General features: G+C 36.7%; 1 protein-coding gene across 1 annotated transcript in view; it reads right to left on the bottom strand.

Annotated features, from left to right (window-relative positions):
* The window catches only part of MAP4K5 (mitogen-activated protein kinase kinase kinase kinase 5), a 107,800-nt gene that overhangs the window by 80,856 nt on the left and 5,536 nt on the right, over positions 1-21,408 (bottom strand). Inside the window, exon 2 of the mRNA XM_046655084.1 lies at positions 2,823-2,880. Coding sequence (XP_046511040.1) covers positions 2,823-2,880 — 58 coding nt within the window. The remainder of the gene's footprint in view (positions 1-2,822; positions 2,881-21,408) is intronic.

Below are 21,408 nucleotides of genomic sequence, written 5' to 3'. Positions count from 1 at the left end.
ACAAAGCTATAGTAATCAAAATAGTGTGATACTGGCATAAAGACAGACATACAGATCAATGGAACAGAACAAGAGCCCAGAAGTAAACCCTTGCATATACGGTCAAATGATTTTGACAAGGGTGTCAAGACCATTCAATATGGAAAGGACAGTCTTTTCAACAAATGGTGCTGGCAAAAGTGGATATCCGTAAGCAAAAGAATGAAGTTGGACTCTTAGCTAACATTATATACAAAAATTAACTCAAAATAGATCAAAGACCTAAAACTATAAAGCAAGACCTAAAAGTATAAAACTCTTAGAAGAAAACATAGGGCAAAAGCTTCATGACATTGGATTTGCCAATGATTTCTTGGATATGATACAAAAGGTACAGGCAACAAAAGAAAAAAAGACAAATAGGACTTCATGAAAATTTTAAAATTTTGTGCCGCAAAACACACTATCAACATAGTAAAAAGGCAAACCACAGAATGGGAGAAGATATTTGCAAATCATCTGGTAAGGGATTAATACCTAGAAAATATAGACGACTCTTAAAACTGAACAAAAAACCCCAAACAAATCGATTCATAAATGGACAAAGGACTTGAATAGACATTTCTCCCAAGGAGAAATACAAACAGCCAATAAGCACGTGAAAAGATGTTCAACATCAGCAATCATTAGCAAAATGCAAAAAAAGGGGATATGAAATAATGATACCCTTCACACTCCAACAGGATGGCTGCTATAACAAACAAAACAGAAAAATAACAAGTGCTGGCAAGGATGTGAAAAAAGTAGAACCCTGTTTCAATTGCTAGTAAGAATGTAAAACGGTACAGCCACTGTGGAAAATAGTACGGTGGTCCTTCAAAAAATTAAAAATAGAATTACCACATGATTTAGCAATTCCACTTTTGGGTATATACCCAAAAGACTGAAAGCAGAAATATTTGTACACTCATGCTCACAGCAGCATTGTTCACAATAGCTAAAATGTGGAAGCAACTCATCTGTCCATCAACAGATGAACGGATAAGTAAAATGTGGTATATCCATACAGTGGAATGTTGTTCAGCCTTGAAAAATAAGAAAATTCTGACATATGTGACAACATGGATGAACCCTAAGGACATTATGCTAAGTGAAATAAGCCAGTTACAGAAAGACAAATACTGCATGATTCCACTTACATGAGATCCCTAGAGTAGTCAAAATCACAGAGACAAAAGGTAGAATGGTGGTTGCCAGGGGCTGGAGGAGGCAGGAAAGGGAAGATATTGTTTAATGGGGACAGAGTTTCAGTTTCACAAGATGAAGCGAGTTCTGGAGATGGATGGTGGTGATGGCAGTACAACATCATTAATGTATTTTACACCACTCAACTGAACACTTAAAAATGATTTAGATGGTAAATTTTACATTATGTGTATTTTGCCACAATAAAAAAAATGAAGGAAAAAAGCTACTACTGCTCTCATTAGAAACTTTTAGTTGTGACAACATGGATGGACCATGAAGGCATTATACTAAGTGACATAAGTCAGAAAGAGAAAGACACCAACTGATCTCACTTATATGTGTAATCTTCCAAAAAAACAACCACGCTCACAGACACAGACAACAGATTAGTGGTTGCCAGAGCCAGGAGTGGGGTGGGTGAAACGGGTGAAGGGAGACAAAATATACAAACTTCCAGTTATTCCTGGGGATGCACTGTACACCATGGAGACTACAGTTAATAATGCTGTATTGCATATTTGAAAGTTGCTAAGAGAGTAGATCTTAAAAGTTCTCATCACGAGAAAAACAGTCTGCAACTATGTATGGTGGTGGATGCTAACTAGACTTACCATGGTGATTATTTCACAATACTTTATACAAATAGCTAATCATTATGTTGTGTACCTGAAACTAATATAATGTTGTATGACAATTATACCTCAATAAAAAAAGAAAAGAGTATTTACTGACCTAGAAAATGTCCTTTATGTAACGTTGGTGAGGAACAGCACACAGTACATGCAGTATACGCTAACTTTGTAAAATGTTTACATGTATACATAGGAGGAAAATGGGAGGAAATATACTAAAAGGCAATAATAGTTCTCTCTGAGTGATAGAGTAACAGATTATTTTTATTTTCTTCTCTACAAATCCTGAATTTTCTATTCTTTGCAGTTAACCTGAGCACAGTACCAGTTTTAATACATTTTTTTAAAGATCCCATCATTAACAAAATAAAACGGAAACTTTTAGGATATCAAAATAATGAAACTGTTTCAGGTTTTATATACTAGTTTTGTTTTCAAAGCAAGTTAGTCAGTATATTTTAAAACAAAGTCTTATGACAAAGGTGTTAAAAAAATAAGCACTAGGCTAAGGCCAGAATTATTAAACCTAAATCAACCAGTCAGAGAACAGATGACATATAAAATATCATTATCCTGAATATTACTGAATAGCCCCCAAAAATCAATAAATACTTTCCTAATCAAATTCTTATGAAAGTTAAAATTGAAGTTCAAATATTTCACTGCAATCTTAAAAGAAAATTATTTTAATATTGTCAATGTCTTCCAATTTTTGAATGTGCATATTTCAAATTTTATTTAGCAACAAAACTATTACATCAAACTCATCTTTAAATAACAACCTCCTTTGGAATTTAATTTAACCATATTAGAGATATCCTGCTGCCCTAACAAGATATAAATAAGATTTCTTTTGGAAGAAGGGAAACAAAGAAGGAAATACGGAAAATGCTTTTAAGTCCTATATTTATGACCTGCACAAGCAAAGTGTTCAAAAATTGTCTCGAGGGTTGTAATACATACCAGGCTCCAATTTGATAATTTTTACTGCAGCCAACTCTCCCGTATGTATATTTCTGGCCTAAAATGAAAATGAAAATAAAATTTTTAAAAAGTGTGTTAACTACCTATATAAAAGTTACTTGGTACTATGTTAATTAGTTGCTATCAATTATGTTTTTAACAAAGTTAAAACCCAAAATCTGTATTTCCAATAAAATGAGTATACTCATTTTCCCATTAAATAAAAATATACAAAAGATACACATATACAGAAAGTTACTTTTAGTCCCACCACACAAAAACAGCTCCTGTTTAAAATTTTGGTCTACTTCCTCCAACTCTTTTTTTTTTTTCTTTCAGGGAAAGATTCACCCTAAGCCAACATCTGTTGCCAATCTTCCTCCATCTTTTCCCCCAAAGCCCCAGTGCATAGTCGTGTATAGTTGTAAGTTCTTCTGGTTCTTCTACGTGAGATGCCGCCACAGATAACTACTGACAGACAAGTGGTGTGGTTCCATGCCTGGGAACTGAACCCAGGCCACCGAAGTGGAGTGCACCGAACTTTAACTGCTAGTTCATTAGGGCTGCCTCCTCCAAGTCTTTTCTTTATATCGAGTTAATACTTTTTTTAATCTAAAAGAAATACACATGGTCTTTATATATTTTATATATACATAAAGATAGTCAGAGGTCATTAAAGGGAAACTTTTTTAAAAATCATCTATATCTTACAACCCAGAGAAAAAAAAGTTAATATTTAGTGTATGTGTTTTCTTTTTTTGCCCTACATGTGCCGCATGTGTGTGTATGTGCATGTGTGTGCATGCGAGTGTAGAAAAAGATGTCATCGCAGTCTTCTACAACATGATTTGCAATGCTGCCTAATCTTCCATTGATGGGATATATAATTTAATTAATCTGCTATTGCTGGACATTTAGGATTTTAATATTCTTTTACAATTACAAACAGATGGATAACTATATCTTAGCTTTATATCTATCCACAGCCTTGATTATTTCCTTCAGATAAATTCCTAGAAGAAAAACTATTTACTACTTAACAAAATATCATGGACAGACTTACTATAATTAGTGCTGCAATGACTATCACTGTAAATATTTTAGCACATATCAGACTTTATCAGCAAGGCAATCTAGAAATATAATTGTTAGGACAATAGATATGTGGATTTAAAATAGATATATTGCCATATTGCTCTAAAAAAAATTTGTGACTTTATACTCCCACCACCTTGGATGTTAAATCTGTATCTACCAAGTTCTACTGTAGCTACAAATTTTTATTGTTTTTAAAACTATGTACTTTCTCAATGTTACGTGTAATTTTAAACAGCAAATTAATAGTCCATATGATCATTCTCCCTTACTGCTAGACATTAAGGGTGTTACTCATAGTCTTTTCATTATTTAAGATTATTTCTTTCAAATGGATTCTAAAATATGAAATTATTATGTCAAAGGGTATGAATAAGAACACTTAATCAAAGGGTATGAATAAGAACACTTAAGGCCATCAATACAAACTGCTGAAACAGTCTAAAAAAGCCTTGGAACATTATATTGTCATCACTAATATGAATGCTCACTTTCACTGCACCTAGCGGCACACCACATGTGGAAATGTAATTTAATAATTTACAACGTCTTTCACTTACTATATTAGATTCGAAAGTGAACTTTCATCCTTGGCATAAAAAATAAGAAGTGTATGATAAAACAGGAAAGTATGATACACTAATTTGCTGGATTAGATAAGTCATGTTACCAGAGGAAACAGGAAAAGCAAAAGGGAAAGCAACAGAAGGATGACAAAGAATGTAGTGAAGGGAGCTTCAGAACGACATCCAGAGGATAAGAAAAAGAAAAAGGGGAGAGGGATACAAAGGGAAAGTCACAACCAGAAAGAAGACACAAAAGAGGATTTTCTACAGCAGAAGTCTCAAATACTTTGTGATCAAAGTCCTCATTTTCCTCATCTACTCTGATCAAGGGGTTAAGAAGAGGCCTCAGGGAGAGAGAACAGACATTTTAACTCCCCCCCATCATCAACGAACACACTTAGCGGAATGGGAAGAGGTGGCCAGCAGCCACCCATCATTCCCACCCTCTCCTCTTTCTTGCCCTTGGACAAAAGACTTGTCTGTTAGCCTCAGGTCTTGTCCCAGTTCCTAAGAGCTTTCAGCACTGCAATCACCCTTGGGTTACTGAAAGTTACGTGCATATAGATTTAGGTCGTCCACTGCTCAACATTTCACGTGCCAGTGAGATTCGGGGACAGAAAGCATGGCCAGAAGTTACAGAAGCAGTAATGATAACTGACCTCCTGGGAATCTTGTTACGTGGTTACAGATGTGTGTTAGAAGACAAATTCCATCATAATGATGGCAATTACATTTGGAATGCTTTATAGTTTGGAGGAACTTTCATATTCATTATTTAGTTCTATCTATTTAAAAACAAAAAACTTAGCTCAGTAGAGTTGAGTGACTTGCCAGGGCCATCCTGCTGACAGGGGCAGGAGTCAGAGCAGGAGCCCAGCACTGCATTCGGACGCCAAGCTTTCACTGCTCCTTTCGGTACATGAGAGCTCTCTTTCTGTTTTTTAAATGCAACAGGCTCACGTGGACATTAGCTAGTTAAGGACTTATTCAAGTCACCATAAGCAATCCCTCTGCAAATTGTTATTCCGTTTCCTAAACATCTCTTGAATACATTTCCTCTACTCCTCCACTGCTTGTTTTTTAAAATAAAGTTTAAAAAAATGCAACAGGTACTAGAGAAAAGTACTAACTGGATAATATTGAATAGATCTCAGGGGTGCCTTGTTGCAAATAAATTTACAAAGTAATATACTAATCATCTTTTACATTAAATTAACCGTTATTTCCTACGATGATTTTCAATGTAAAGGAATGTGACTCCTACATATTTAAAGTCTTAAAGAAATAATTTGAGAGATGAATTTGATCCCAGGAAAAATCTTACTGATTAAGTACTCTAAAAACAGTTAAGTAAAAGTCAGTAGCCTTCCAACATGTTTAGCTTCTAAGGCTCTTGTATCACAATCCAGCAAACATATCCACTTCTATCCCTAAATGTGAGCACATTTCCTGGTTTTCACTTGTTCCCATCCCCCTAACTGATAATTCAAAGAATTTCACTGGAATCCTAGAAAACAGAAAAACATCTATGGACATAAAGTGGAAGTTTCTACATTGGGAAGAAAGGTTTAAGTGTAAGAGAGATGGCACAAGAAAGTAACATGTATGTACACTCACAAATAGGGACAGTTGAACAGTCAAGCTTCTAAATTTCAGGTAAGAAATGCCACGTCTAACTCATGTGACGTGATAGATGCTGACACATCTGCAACAACACAGTATCTTCAGGCTATTCATTACTCCAGTTTTCCAAGCAAAGCAGGCATTAGAGCAATGTACTCTGCCAGTCACTAGAAACCGAAAGAAAATATGAGTCTACACTTCCCACTTACAGACTACCAAACAAGTGCCAACAACATGAAAAGATCTATATGCTTCTCTGAGAAGTCTAGAACAATTAATTCTGGTTTCAGTCAGATTAATCAGAAGTAAATGACTTGTTCTCTAGTTTGAAAACGTCATCCTCATTCTGCTACATTCTCCTTCCCTTGCCCTTCTCCTCTCCCCCTCAGTCAATTCAAACTTGTCCTTCAGAATGCCACTTAGGAATCACCTCCTCCAGAAAGTCTTGCCTGATATCCCAAGGCTGGATTAAGTGTGTTTTCTTCTTAGCCCTGGGCATGATTCTTTGCAGGACTGTGCCTCAGATAGATGCTCTATAAATGTGCTGAATGGACAAATATGATTGAGGAAGGTTATTACTGTCTTCACTTAAAAAATAAGAATAAAACATTAAAATCCTCTATAACTAGGAAGTGCTATGAAATTTACAATATACTGTTTTAAATGGTCAATTACTTCTTTTTACGTTGATTCATTTTCAATTTTTATTACTATGAATTAAATAAAGCATTTTGGAGAAAAAATTTATTTGTAAAAAATTACAAAATAATATTTTGTTTTTAAAAATTCGAATAATATAAAACAATTATAAGATGACAGACACCCTCCCTTCTAATCTCATCCCCCTGAGGTAACTACTATTAATAGTTTAGAGTATATCCTTCCAGATTTTCAATTAAGTTGATTCTTAAGAACACATATACTGACAGTTTGACAGTTTCTCACAAAGCTAAACATAGTATTACCGTATGACCCAGCAATTCCCATTTCTAGGCATTTACCCAATTAAGTTAAAAACTTATGTCCAGACAAAAACCTGCACAAAAATATTTACAGCAGGCTTTATTCATAATTTATTTATTCATAATTGCCAAAACTGGAGCAATCAAGATGTCCTCCAGTAGATAAATGGATACACAAACTGTGGTACATCCTTACGCTAGAATATTATTCAGTGATAAGAAGAAATGAGCCATTAAGCCATGAAAAGACATGGAAGAACCTTAAATGCATACTGCTACGTGAAAGAAGCCAGTCTGAAAAGGCTACATACTATGATTCCAATTCTATGACATTCTGGAAAATGAAAAGCTATAGAGAGAGTAAAAAGAACAATGGTTGCCAGGGGTCTTGGGGGGAGAGTGATGGATGGGTGAAGCACAGGGGCTTTTTAGGGTGGTGAAACTATTCTGTATGAAACTGAAATGGTGGATACATTGTCAGTATCTATCTGTCAGAACCCATGGAACATACAATACAAAGAGTGAAACCTTACTGTAAATATGGACTATAATAATAATTTATCAATATTGGTTCAATAATTGTAATAAATGTTCCGCACTAATGCAAGACATTAATAAAAGGGGAAATTGTGTGGGTGGTTAGGTGTAGGTGTGGATGTAACTCTATGTACTATCTGCTCAAATATTCTGTAAATCTAAAACTGTACTAAAAATTAAGTCTATTAGTTATTTTTTAAATACATATAAAATTATTTGTTAAGTATATAGATACTTTCAGACACATTCATGAGTCAATTTTTATGATTAGAATCAACACAAATATGTTGTGTTTCAATTTAATAGAACCAAAATGAAGAGGAAAGGACCAAGGACACCTTGATTTTTTTTTAAGAGATTCTGAGGGGCTCAGAAAGGAACAGATCATTGGAGGATTTGAACAACAACTACAGAACCACATAAAATAAAGAAGCATTTTAAAATCCAGCTACACCATGCAGAAGCCAAAATATATGTAGTTACAGAAGCAAAAACTAAAGAAAATACTATAAGCTATAACTCCCACTGATAAGATAAATACTTAAATGTCAGTCTCCATTTTGAAGACACGTTTCTGTTCTCTCCAAATGAAGAACTGATGGGCAAATGTTAGTACTCGGTAATTTTCCAGCTGAATTTTTAAAACAGAAAGCAGTACCAGGCTCTTTTATAATGAAAGGCAAAGAGGCTTTCAGAATAAAAGATCTTCTAAACAGAGACTTTACAGATCCAATTTACTAAAGAGATCTTTCAGAAACTGAACTATACAATTTCACACTGGAATCCAGAAGAGTCATACATAATCCTCGTTTTTGAAACCCAACATTTCCCTCCAACAAGTTAAATGTGATATTCTCGAGTATTTTTGGTTTTAACTTTAACACACAATTTGAAGATCCTGCATTATGTTTACAAAAGGAACTAACAGAAGTACCACAGCCTCTCCAAAAAGGATCTAAATATATTTCTGATTCCTATTCATTATAGTAGGTTATTGCTTTACACTAATATTCAGACTTAAGAGTATACTAAACACCCAGAAATCACACAAAGTACTTTACTACAGTATATCTCTTATTTAACTCTTATTAATCAGGAATTGAAATTACTGAGTGGAAAAAAGATAAACTAATAATAAATGAGGTCAGTGTCATTATAGAATCCATAAAAGAGCCTTTCCGAATGTTAAATTAAGTTTCCATTCTTATCACCAATGCCTTTCCCTTTAATCTCTTAATTAACATTTCCAAGTCAATTTATTTCTGGAGAAGTACGTTAACTTATACTCTTTTCCTGTCTTGGATTTTTAAATTCATAGTAAAAAGTTATGCTTAGATCTACACTTGCACCAAGAAAAAAAATTAGACACTGCTCTTCCCAACTAAGCCATTTCTATTTCAACAATATTATGCAGTTGCCAGTTTTATCAGCCATAACTTTCCCACATGCTGTGAAATTTTTAATGTGGCAAATAATTAAAGGAAAGGCCTCGTGTCTAGACACTTTACCTACAAGTTTTCAACAAAGAACAGGAAGATATGACTCAATGCACAGTACATCTCAGTAGCCATGAAGTTAGAGAATTTTTTTAAACTAGGGTAAAAAATGGAACTGGTAAGTAATGACAGTCATCTAAAAGCTATGGCAATCAAGATGGTCCCACGAAGATAAACGAGGTCAGCTCTTACACTCCACTTTACTAGTCTTCACATTAGGCCCCCTTCCTATCCCCAGTTAACTTCTTTCCAGCATATTTTTAGGGTCACAAAACTTTTCCATGAAGCCATTTGAGGGCATCGGTTTTAAATATGTCCCCTTCCTCCAAAAATATTCTTTAACATAACAACAGAAAATCCAGATGTCTCAATATTTAACAAGCTATCTCCAGTGGCCAGTGACTACTCCTCAGAGTCAGAATTACACATCCCAGATTTAAGAATATGAACTACAACACAAAACTGGCAGCACAGCATCTACAAGGTTTGAAGAATCCAAAGCAGCTGGTTCATCACAAAAGAAGTGAGCAGTCAATTATGTCACAGGCTGTAAACCCTCTATACCTGATTCCTTATGGAACACTGTTGTCAACTGGTCCATTCATCAACAAATGTTAATGAACACTTACTTACATGCCAGGCACTGTTGTTGATACTGGGGATGTAAGGAAACAAAACAGTTCCTGTCTTCAGAGAGTTTCCATCAGTTGGAGACAGAGAAGTGAATAGTAAATACAATATAGTGTGAGAAATGCTCTCAAAGGCGATAAAAGACAACACAGGAGGGTTCTGAGCCTGTCAAAGCTGGCTAGAGAAAGCTCCCAGGAAAAAATAAATCTAAGCTGAGACCTGATGACTTTCCTGGGGCGGCCAGGGGGGAGGATAATGGCAGAATTCCAGGAAAAGGTGTAAAAATAGGAGAAAACATGGGTATTTCAAAGAAGTAAAATTACCTTGCATTAAGGGAACATAACAATGTAAAGAGGGGATGGTGAGAGAGAAGAGTCCTTTGAAGCTCAGGACAGACTGTATCACTCACTATCCTCCTGTAGCTACCATCTACCAATGTCTTGGTCACCCTTCTTGGTTCATTTAAGACTCTGCGGCCCCTGGCTCAGTCTTTCTCTCCACCCTTCTCTTGCCACCATTCTTAGAGACTTCAACATCCAGATCTCCTCTCTGACTTTTCATTCCTTGACCTCCTATCTGAATCTTGATTTCAAACACTGTGCTTCCTGATCATGACCTCCTATCCTTTCAGTTCACTTTCTCCAGTCCAACCATTTCAGCAATTCTTCCACCTTGTCAACCAATGCATTCCCCTATGACTACCAATTACCTCTCTCAATTCCTCTAACCTTCCTTTAACTGTTAGGGCTCCACGGTCCATCATTCCATTTATAATCACTCTCCTGAAGACATCCTTAACTTTCCCCTCTTTCCCTCCATCATACTAGACTGGCAAAATCCTAATCTGATTAAACCCAATTATCCACTAATTCCATACCGGTATTGAATAGCTATATGTTACTAGAAAAAAATTACAAAATCATGCTAACTGGCCTTATTTTCAAAGGATAAAAAATCTAAAACTATAACTTCTCCACGAGGTTTGATTTTCCACTCTTTGTAAGGACAATTTTACTCCTCTCTCTTCAAACCTTCAATAACGCCTCAGCCTGTTTGCTACTCCCTCCTCTCTTACCTATCCTAATGATGGAATTTCACCTTTTCTTTGTCCAAGATTCTCCTGTGTAGTCCCATGGCTTTAACAATCCTGTCCAGGACAAATCTCTCCTCCCTCAGCTCCAGACTCCTAAATCTATGGAAACCTGACAGGCATCTCTACCTTAGTGTGTCTAACACAGAACACTCTGTTATCCCTGCTCCACAACCCCATTCATCCCCACATCTTCCCAATCTAAATAAAATTTACTGCATCCACCCAGTTACTTAAGTCCAAAACGCAAGGTCATTCTTCATTTGTTTCCTTCATATTCTTCACATCTGATACATCAACAAATTCTGATGGCTTAGAAATAGAAACCAAATCCATTCACTTCCCTCTACCTCCTTTGCTATACTCTAGTTCAACCTTGTGTCCATTAGGAATTGGTAAAGTATTTAATGTGAAATGCAAAGAAACAGCAAGTTGAGGATAACTCCTAGTTTCTGGATTGTATAGCTGAGTAGACAGTGTGGTCCCATTCACCAAGATGACAAACACAGGAAGATGAACAGATTTTACGGGGGCAGGAACAAGGGCAGTGAAGGTGCATAGATGAGGGGCTCAGATTGGATATATGTATTTAAATTTTAGGTTCCTATGGAAAACTAACTGGTGATAACCTGTAAGCCACTTAACAGACACCTCCTAAAGCTCAAAAGCTAAGCCGACTGGAGACAGATTTGGGCATCATCAACATGACTGAATACAACAGGCAAATGAGATATCTTAGGAAGAGTATGTAGACTTAGGAGAAAAGAGAGTCAAGAACAGAATCCTAAAAAATCACCCACATTTATGAGATTGTGAAAATAGACGAAACTAAAGCTAAAACTACTCCACACATACTGTTCTATTAGAATCCCAATTTGGAGGAATTTTTAGAAATCATTTAATTCAATCTCCTTTCTAAAAAGCAACTCTCTTCTACTTAGTCTATGGAGGTCATTTTGTCGAGCTGATACATTCATTTTTAGGATAACTTTAGCTGTATAAAGCCTTTTTTATAAGTAAAATCTACTTTCCTATAATTTCTCCTTAGGGGTTCCAGTTTTGGTCTGTGAGATAAGACTGATATAGTCTATTCCTCCTACTATGACGAATTGCAAACATCTAAATTCATCATTTTATTCAGTCCCTACACAGTCAGGGGGCCTAAGTTCTAATTTAAACCTTGCTCACATAAAAATATAAACACTCCCTATCTATGGATGAAAAAAGCTAATTTCTTGAACATGCCACATAAAGATTCCAGACCCTTCTCACTATTCTGGTTACTATTTACTTTGATTATGTGCTCAAAGTTCCACGTCCAACGAAATGGCAGTAGTTAAAATATTAGATTCATGACATTAGATGTGACTTTTCTCTTTGCAAATTTCTATAAAGTTATGATATTTTAAAATTAAAAAATAAACATTGACAGTGTTACAGTCAAAACAGAATGTAATACTTTATCCTCTGACAAGAGCAAAGTAAAATGCTTCTTTTTATTTCTATTACAAATCTTTTTGGGAAAAAGGGAGGTTATAAACACTACTAATATAATATAATACAAAGTTGTTTTATAAATTTCAAGGAGACTACTTCCAATAAGATCATCAAGTTTATGTGAACAGTATATAATAAGAGGAGGAGCCACTTATAGCATATCCTCCACATGAAATTTAAAATAAAGATTAGTCATTCCTTATTTAACATTCATTCATTGAGCATCTCTTATGTATCAGGTACTTCAGGTATGAGAGCAGTATCGGTGACGTGACAGCAAAGAATTGCCCTGTTTTGAGTTTTAATGGGACAGATTTTAAATCAATACAGGAAAGTTTTCCATAGCACTCAAAAAGGAACTGACTGCTGCTAAATGTATTATGTCTTTATTATTTATATAAGTTAAGCGACCACTTGTCAAGGATAGGGCAGGAGATATATGCACTGTGTGAGCGGTCCCTGCCAGCTCCCAAACTCCTTACTTTTTGTGGAGCAGTTATTGCCAAGCTGTCTTGCACACGCATTTGCACAGGTAAACAGACAGGGCTCCCTCAGCTATGGAAGAAGGCTGTATTGCAGGGTCTCCTCACTACTGGCAGACATATTCAGCGCCTGAGGCCTTCCCGTTAGGGTGACCCCAAATCTGTCCACATAACTTATATTTCAGGAGACACTAAAGCTTTAGTCTTTTAGGATACTTGTCTCTAAAATGAGTTTTCCTAGCCCTTTCCTAATACAGATTGATTTTACGAAAAGGAGAGTTTCAGAAGATTACTTACATTGAACTAATTATCTGGAGGTCTTGATGGTGAAGGAAAGGGAAGAAAGGGCTTGAGTTAAGATTAAAATAGGGAAGATGTGAACTCTCAATCACTGTTTGTGGGTGCAACTTTTTAGGAGAATAATTGGTCAAAATTCACTAAAACCTTAAAATAGAAAATTTAATTCTAGAAATTTATGGAAAGAAGTAATTAAGGATGTGTGAATTTATCCAAGGATACTGATCATAGCACTGCTTATAATAGGGAGACAATCCACTTGTTCAACAATAATGGATTAAAAATTGTAAGCAATGCAAGGAAATAATACACAAATATTAAACGTGTATATTTACTGACATAAAAAGCTGTTTCCGATATATTGTTAAATGAACAAAGTACTATATCAAATATATATACTATATATACATTCATTTATTCCTATATCGTAGTTTTCTAAAATGAACACATACTACTTAAAATGTATTTTAAAAATAAAAGGTAGGAAAGAAGGCTACCTATCTGAGGCAAGGCAGACAGAGGCAAAACCGGAAGGTGAGTCCTATCCAAGGATCTACACTACTGCAGAAAAAACGGTATGAAATTAGTCCTGGGAAAAAACTGGTAAGGGACCCAAGCATCTCCACTGTCTATCACAAGTAGGAGCTAATAAGCTTACAATGCAAAAGTTGTTAGTAATTTATAAAAAGTTATCTCTATTAAAATACATTAGGCATACTCACATTGGATCGTCCCAATATCAGTAAGAGGCAGGGTTAAGACAGAGGGGCAGGAAGGCCTCGGGCACCTAAGAAAGGGTGCATGTGTGCAAGAAGTAGCACACTGGTCCCCAGGGCAAAGCTGAAGGTCACATTCTTCTCAGGCAGCCCTGTTTACCGGAAACGAGACAGACACACAGAGAGGAACTACTAATGTGGCAGGAGGCAGGCTATTCCATCTGCCTGAAATAATCAGCATTTTGTTTATTTTAATTTATAATAGCATTACAGAATGTAGTCTATGGGACTCCATTAATCTAAGGAACAATAACCATAAGTCTAAAGTTCCAACAAAAAGAGGGCAAGAGAAGGCACAGCAGGAAAGATGTCCAACAACCAAGAAAAGGGTGGTTTCTTGTTTTAGTTATTTACATGGTAGGGTGGCTATGCGCTAAGCCATCTCCATAGTAGAGGCAAATGGAGCCTGGACTCCAATCTGGACAATGTGAGTAATGACTTGGGGTCACCAGGGAAAAGTGCCTCCGAAAACTAGTGCTGAGACCTGAGGCTTACGTGCACATTCACATCAGCCCAAAAATCCCCACCTCTCAGCAGAGGCGCAAGCCTGCTAATTCTCATTTCACCATCTGACCATAATTTGTATAGAGCTTATTATGTGCTAGGCAATGTGGTAAAGGCCCTGTGCACAGCAGTGGATTGAAAGAGGCAGTTCTGGTACAGTGGGGAGAACAGAGATTACAGTCAGAAGATGTACATTCAAGTCCTCATAGTGCCATCTACTAACAGCAAGCTCTAGGGCAAATATTAAGTTTCTTCTTGGGTAAACCAGTGCTGATAATACATCTGTCATCTCTACCTCACAGGACTATTGTGAGAAAAAAATACTAAACTGGGGGTTATGAAAGAGCTAAACAAACATTAGTCACTCTTAGTCATTTTAACTCAATTTCATTTTTATAAAAATGTTGGAAGGTGAGGGCCAGTATGACTCATGGGCCCAAACAGCTCCAAGGATAGACCAGGCTATCAGCCTGGCTTCCCACATCATCTTCTCAAAATCTCAGCGGGAGATTATGACATTTAACAGAAATAGAGCTACACATTAGACCTAAATTCATCTTGCCCTTTTCAGAGAGCTATCTATCCTCTCTAACTTAAATAGTACTTGACACAAATGGAAAGCAATAGTCTTCTAACAATACTCAAACATGTATGAATACTCCAAATTGTCCAATGCAGCCAAGTAAAAGAGCTGGGTCCAATTTGTCTGATCTTGGGCTAAGTTCTCAAATTGACAACAAAGGCCTGAAAACACAAGCACCATTTGTTAATAAGCTTCACGTTTCTCTTCCTGTGTATTTGGTCTGAAACCACAATTTAAAGTTTAGAAGTGAAACTTTTATAAATTTTGAAAGCAAAAGTAGAATGAGAAATCTACGTCAATCCGCATTCTTTCCCATTTGTCTTTGTCAAAAACACTGGAAATGATGGCTAAAGTGAAAATGCTGAACTTACGTAAATAAAAACAACTAGAATACTAGATGTATCACAAGCCTAATTCAGAGGCTGTATCCACAAGTCAACTTTGGAACTAGAATTTATGTAGCTGTGCTAGTGATGGCCCTGCTCTATGCCTATCTTCACCAACTTGAAAATATTTTAAAGACTTCTTTTATATTTTTCACAACATTTCTAGGAAAGTAGAAAAAAATCTTTAAATAATTTGCCTCCAGCCACGGTCCAGAGCTTCACATCTGCCACCAGAACTGTGTTCCTTTTTCAGGCAGTCACAAAATAAATACGTGTTACTTCTGCACAGTAAGAAAAATAAATACTAAGTAAGAGTTTAACCAGATGATTTATAAAATACTAACCATTCATAACAGTAACACTTCATCCTAATAAAACGTTTTATTTTCACAGTATCCTTACCCAATATTTAACATAACATCTAATTAAATAACTTTTGATTTTTGGTGAGGAAGATTGGCCCTGAGCTAACATTTGTTGTCACTCTTCGTCTTGCTTTTTTTCTCCCCAAAGCCCCAGTACATAGTTGTAGGTCCTAGTCCTAAGTCATTCTGGTTCTATCTGGAATGCCACCACACCACGGCTTGAATGAATGGTGTATAGGTCCGCACCCAAGATCTGAACCTGTGAACCCCAGGCCACTGAAGCGGAGCACGTGAACTTAACCACTCAGCCGCCCCTATATAACTTTTAATAAGATATCCACTAGCTTAATAAAAATGTAATTTCAAACAAGATTTTGGAAGCACAGTCCTTCTTATTTTCTGCTGTTAACCAAATATTTTTCTAAGTTAGTCACTCTCTCTCATCCACTAGTCTCTCATGTCAGACTCCCAGGACATGGAAAGGATGGTAATATTCACACAGTTAAACTATGTTAGTATCAAAGAAAAAGAGAAAGTGGGTAGTGTTTAGATACCAAATGTCAGAGAGATAACAAGCAGCATATATACATCCACCCTCTATCACCTTCAGATTTGGGGCCATTAGGTATGTCAACAAAATTTATTTTATTAGCATTTAAAGACTGGAGAACACTGGAGAAACAGTGGGGACAGTGTAGAAGCAGCTACATATCCTTTGTTTATAAAATCATGCTTTTAAAAAAGTGGGTAACCTACACCCAACTGCTGAGCTTAATTTAATTAAAATCACAACAACCTGTGCTCCTGCACCAGACAATGATATGATGAACTAAGACTGTATCTTAGTTCTAATTCCTGATCCTAACCTTACAATCTAGCTACAGAGTTAGGTTCCAGTGATTCAGTAAGACAGATATTTAAGGCTTCCTCTGATTACCCAGATATCCACTTGGTGAACTCCCTCACTTGCCTCAAGTCTTTGCTCAAATCTAACCTTAATGAGGCCTACCCTGACCACCCTCCTATAATTCCCCAACCTGCCTCTCCCACCGCACCCTGGCAATCCTGATACCCCCTTAACCTGTTCAACTTTTTCTTCTTTCTATATCTTCATTCACCTTCTAACATATCATACAACTTATTAATTATGTTTATTGTTAATTGTCTCCCTCCTCCAACTAGAATGTAAGTCCCATGAGGCAAGAATCTTTCTCTACTTTGTTCACTGATATATCCCAAGGTCCCAGAACACTGTCTGGAACATAAAAGCCCTCTATATACTCGTTGAACGTTAAATACTCCTTTCCAGCCTGTCGTCCCATTGCTTAATCTCAGCTCCCCATTCATCAATGTGCTTCATCTTAACCACACTCAGAAAGACACAACTGGGGCTGGAAGTCAATGGAGGCTCTACTTCCAGGAGGGAGACAGGGAGGGAGGCAGGGAGAATGAGAGGATGGGAGGGAAGAAGCTTTAAATTTATCACTTACCTTGGTCTCTAACAATCCCATCCTAAATTTTTGTCTTTAATCTCCTTTGTAAATTCTCAGTTCCTCCCAAATTCTTTGTCTTGATGCCCCCTCTGTGGAATTGCTTCTCTAAACTCAGCAACACTCCTGGTCACTTGGGTGCTAAGACAAGCTTAAAGAAGAATAACTGAAAACTGTAATCAATCAGTCTCAATGGAAGAAGAAAAACAGAAACAGTGGAAGAAACATTTGTGTGTCTCATTTTTTTCCCTTCACAGCTGAGATGCTTCGAGATGTGCTCTACATTCCCTCCACTTCCTTACCTACCATTCACACTCGACTCTCTTGCTCTGAATGAACTCTTCCGACTCCTTACCTACATGACTATTATGTTGCTCACACCTTCAAAACATATTTATTGAGCACACACCATGTGCCAGGCACTACGCTAGGCTAGCCGATTCAGTGGCAAACACAAGGTCCCTGTTCTTATGCAGTTTGAATAGAGCAGGAAGACTGACAGCAATGACGATGAGTGAGAAATGAGTATTATGGTAAGAAATTATACAGCAGATAGATATGACCTTATCGAAGGGACAGAAAAGGCATCCCTGAAAATGTGATGTTTACAAAGAAACCCAAACAGTAATAGACAGATGAAAGAAGAAGAGGAAGAATGTTCTAGGAAAAGGAAATAGTACCTGCAAAAACTTGAAGGACAGAGAGTAGAGTGCATATAAAGAACTGAAAGAAGTTCAGTAGGGCTAGTGTGTCAAGAGTGGCAAGGCCTTTAAAGGCATATTATTCTAAGACTTTATTCTACAGACAAGGGGAATAAAGGCGGAATAACACAAACCTCAGATTTATGTTTTTTGGAAGATCAATGCATTTTCCTTATTGCAGTCAGAGAGGAAGGGAACAAGAATGGATGCAGGAGGTGACAGAGATGAGCTCTTGAAACTTTTGATTTCTATGAAAAGAACTCCCTCATACCTCTTTTGTTTCTTCTCAGACATCTTCCATATACTATTTTCTTCTGCTCCTACTGGAAGACTACAGCCTCTCCTCGACTCTCCTACAAACTTTCCTGGGTAACCTCACCTATACTTCACAGGTACCACCCCATAAAGTGATGACGACTCCCAAACCTGTATCCCCAGTCCAGCTCTCTCAAGGCCAAAGCACACTTCCCACCATCTATTAGATATATCTACCTATGCAATGCCATATGTCCCAAATCAAACATAAGATCCAGACCCCACAAATTTGGTATTTCCTAATTCTGTTGATGGCACCAATGTAGTCACTCAAGCCAGAAATTCTAAATGCCACTGATTATCTGTTTTCCCCCATTGATCACCAGGTAATTTTGGTCATCTTCTACACATGACTCACATCCATCCCTTCCTTTCATCTCCAGGACCAGTGCGTAAATTTAGGCTTGCATAAACTCTCATCTGGATGATTCAGGAATTGGGCTCTATATTTGTGGCAATGTGTCCAATCCATCTTCTAGATCATAACAGATTCCCTCCTAAAGTGCTTCTTCATTTTACAGGAAGAAGTCCAAATTCTTCGACATGACATACAAGGTCCATTATCTGGTCCTTTTCTGCCAGAAAATAGCCTGTGTTCTCCACCTATGACACCTCTGCCAGGTTTGGTCACACCAAACTTGGAATGCAGATACAGATCCCTCAAAACTCATCATGGTTTCTCAAGCTGCCAGTGTCTGCACACACTATTCTCACCTGGAATATTTCCCGTCTTCTCCACCTGGAAGTCATCCTGCTTTCTTTTAAAATCCAGTTAATGCTCCTACTCTGTTAATCTTTCCTGTTTCACATCACAGTTATCTCTCCTCCACCACCCTGCGAATCCCAATGGAGACAGAGTTGGGCATTTCTTCCACTTCACTTCTACTATGCACTTACCAAATTATGACTGCTCACATGTCTGTTTTCCTGACTAAATTATATGTTCCTTGTAGACAGTGTACTTTCTCTTTCTTGTATTTGCATCACTCTACCCTAAATACAGTTGACACTCAATAAATATTTCTCGAATAAATGAATGCTTATGTAAGTGTTGTGACATATCGAGTTTTGTCTCTACACAATAGGATCCTCGGATATGCTTCAAAGTGCCTAAACCCGTTCCAGAATTGTGACTTCTGGCTTGGAAAGAAAGGGAGTGCACATATTACAGAGGGATTCACTACAGTGGACCCAGTTCATCCAGCATCTAGAGGAACCCAGAGAAGTGATAAGACTACATGACAAAGATTTCTACACAAATTATAACATTATTTATAATTGCAAAAAATTTTAAAAATTAGAAATAACAAATATGAGACTTAGAATGATTAATTAAATGAGGGTTTGTTCAACAGATCCTTCAAAAAATGTTATTTTTGAAGAATATTTAATGACCAGGGAAAATGGTGGTCATTCGAATCAAGTTGAAAAAAGAGATACACCATGATTCGAATTTTACAAAAGTCATTTTCAGAAACATACTGGTTTAAAAATATTTAGGAAAAATGCCTGAAGTAAACCATAATTAATTATTAACAGTGTTTATCTCTGGATAATTTTCTGCAACTAATGTCATTCAACAAATATTTATTGAGCATCTACCTGCCTGCTATTGTACAGTGATGAGCAAGAGACATCTGTTCCTATCCTCCTGGAGCTAAACATGTTATACTTTTATAATCAATCAGAAAATGCAATATAGGTTGGAAAAAAATACAGGAGATTGCCCACTCTAAATTTGTATCCCACAAAAGGTAAAAAAGATTCCTAGAACTTCTCTGGAATCTGGATTGGGAACAATTTTGATACAAGTATCTGGATAAAGACCACCCAAATGTTTTGCACTGTGCTTGTGGACTGTATCACGATACTACAATTGTCTAGAACTCTGTGGATAAAAGGTAGGAGAGACAATAAATCTTCAGACTTCCTCTTCCTGTCAAAAGATTTAAAAATTAACAGTAATTACAAATAAAATTTGCTCAGTTGAAATTAAATCCTTCATCCATCCTCCATGGCATTCTTTTCTCTTCTATGTTTCTTTCCCCTCCACCATTTGCTGTTCTTGCCCTCAATGATTTATTCCATTTATTTAAAAGAATCTTTATATTCCTCTTCCTTCAATCTGGGAACAGTCAGTTTAAGACCTAGCTATCCCTTCTTGGGGATTCTCAGGAAAGACGGGAGCTTCAGAGGGGAATTTGTGGTTTTGAAGAATATAAAAATAATTCACAAAGAATCTCAAAGCTGTAGTCCTTTTAAAGTTCCTGCTTCATAAGATACCTCAAGTGTAAAAAAAAAAAGTTGGGATAATATCTGATAATAACAGTGACTAATTTACCTTCATTATTCTTCACTGTAATTATTTTACTAGTTCAAATCACTAATTGAAAATACTTCTAAAACTTCCTAGGATTTTCAGCTCATCAAAAACACAATGATAAATCGCAAAATGACTCTAATTGCTCTGAGCTTAAACACTTCAGCACTAGTCTGAATGTTATATGTTTTTAGGCATATGAAGGAGTAAATACAAACTGACAAAATTCTGTAGGAGTCAGAGTACTGAAAATGGATATGCAATAAAATAGTTTTCCTAGAGAACTTAAGAAATTGAAATTTATAATAAAAATACATATGCAGGATATCATAATAGGCATTATAGGAATATATAAAGTATTAAATGCTAACTTAGTGTTGTGACGTCAAAAGCATATGCCCACGGAACAAGGTGACATAATTTCTCATATTCATTCATTTATTCATCAAGTTTTTGGAAAGCACTCACTCCGTGCCAGGCATAATTTTAGGGGCTGTTAGAGACAGAGCAGTGACCAAAACAGATAAAACTTCTGCCCTCATGGAGTATGTTAGTGGACGAAGACAGACAAACAAGAAAAAAATAAGTAAAACATTCTGGTAGATGGTGATAAGTGCAAAAAAAATAATAAAGTAGGAAAAAAGACGGAGAGGGTGTAAAAGGAAGGAGGGAAGGGAGCAAGCTCTGTGGCAGAGGGGAAAGCAAGAACCCAGGCCCAGAATGGGAAGATGCTTGTTATGCTGAAGGGAGAGCAAGCAGGCCAGTGGAAGGAGGGGAGAGCAGCAGATGAGGGTGGGAGAGCAGGGAGGGGCTGGAGGGGCATCTGCATAAGGCTTTCATGGACAGGTAGGACAGCAACAGGTGGAAATGG

This window comes from Equus quagga, chromosome 2 (genome assembly GCF_021613505.1).
Source record: "Equus quagga isolate Etosha38 chromosome 2, UCLA_HA_Equagga_1.0, whole genome shotgun sequence".
NCBI lineage: Eukaryota > Metazoa > Chordata > Mammalia > Perissodactyla > Equidae > Equus > Equus quagga.
The sequence above is the reverse complement of the archived record's forward strand: the minus strand, read 5'-3'. Positions and strand labels throughout refer to the sequence as shown.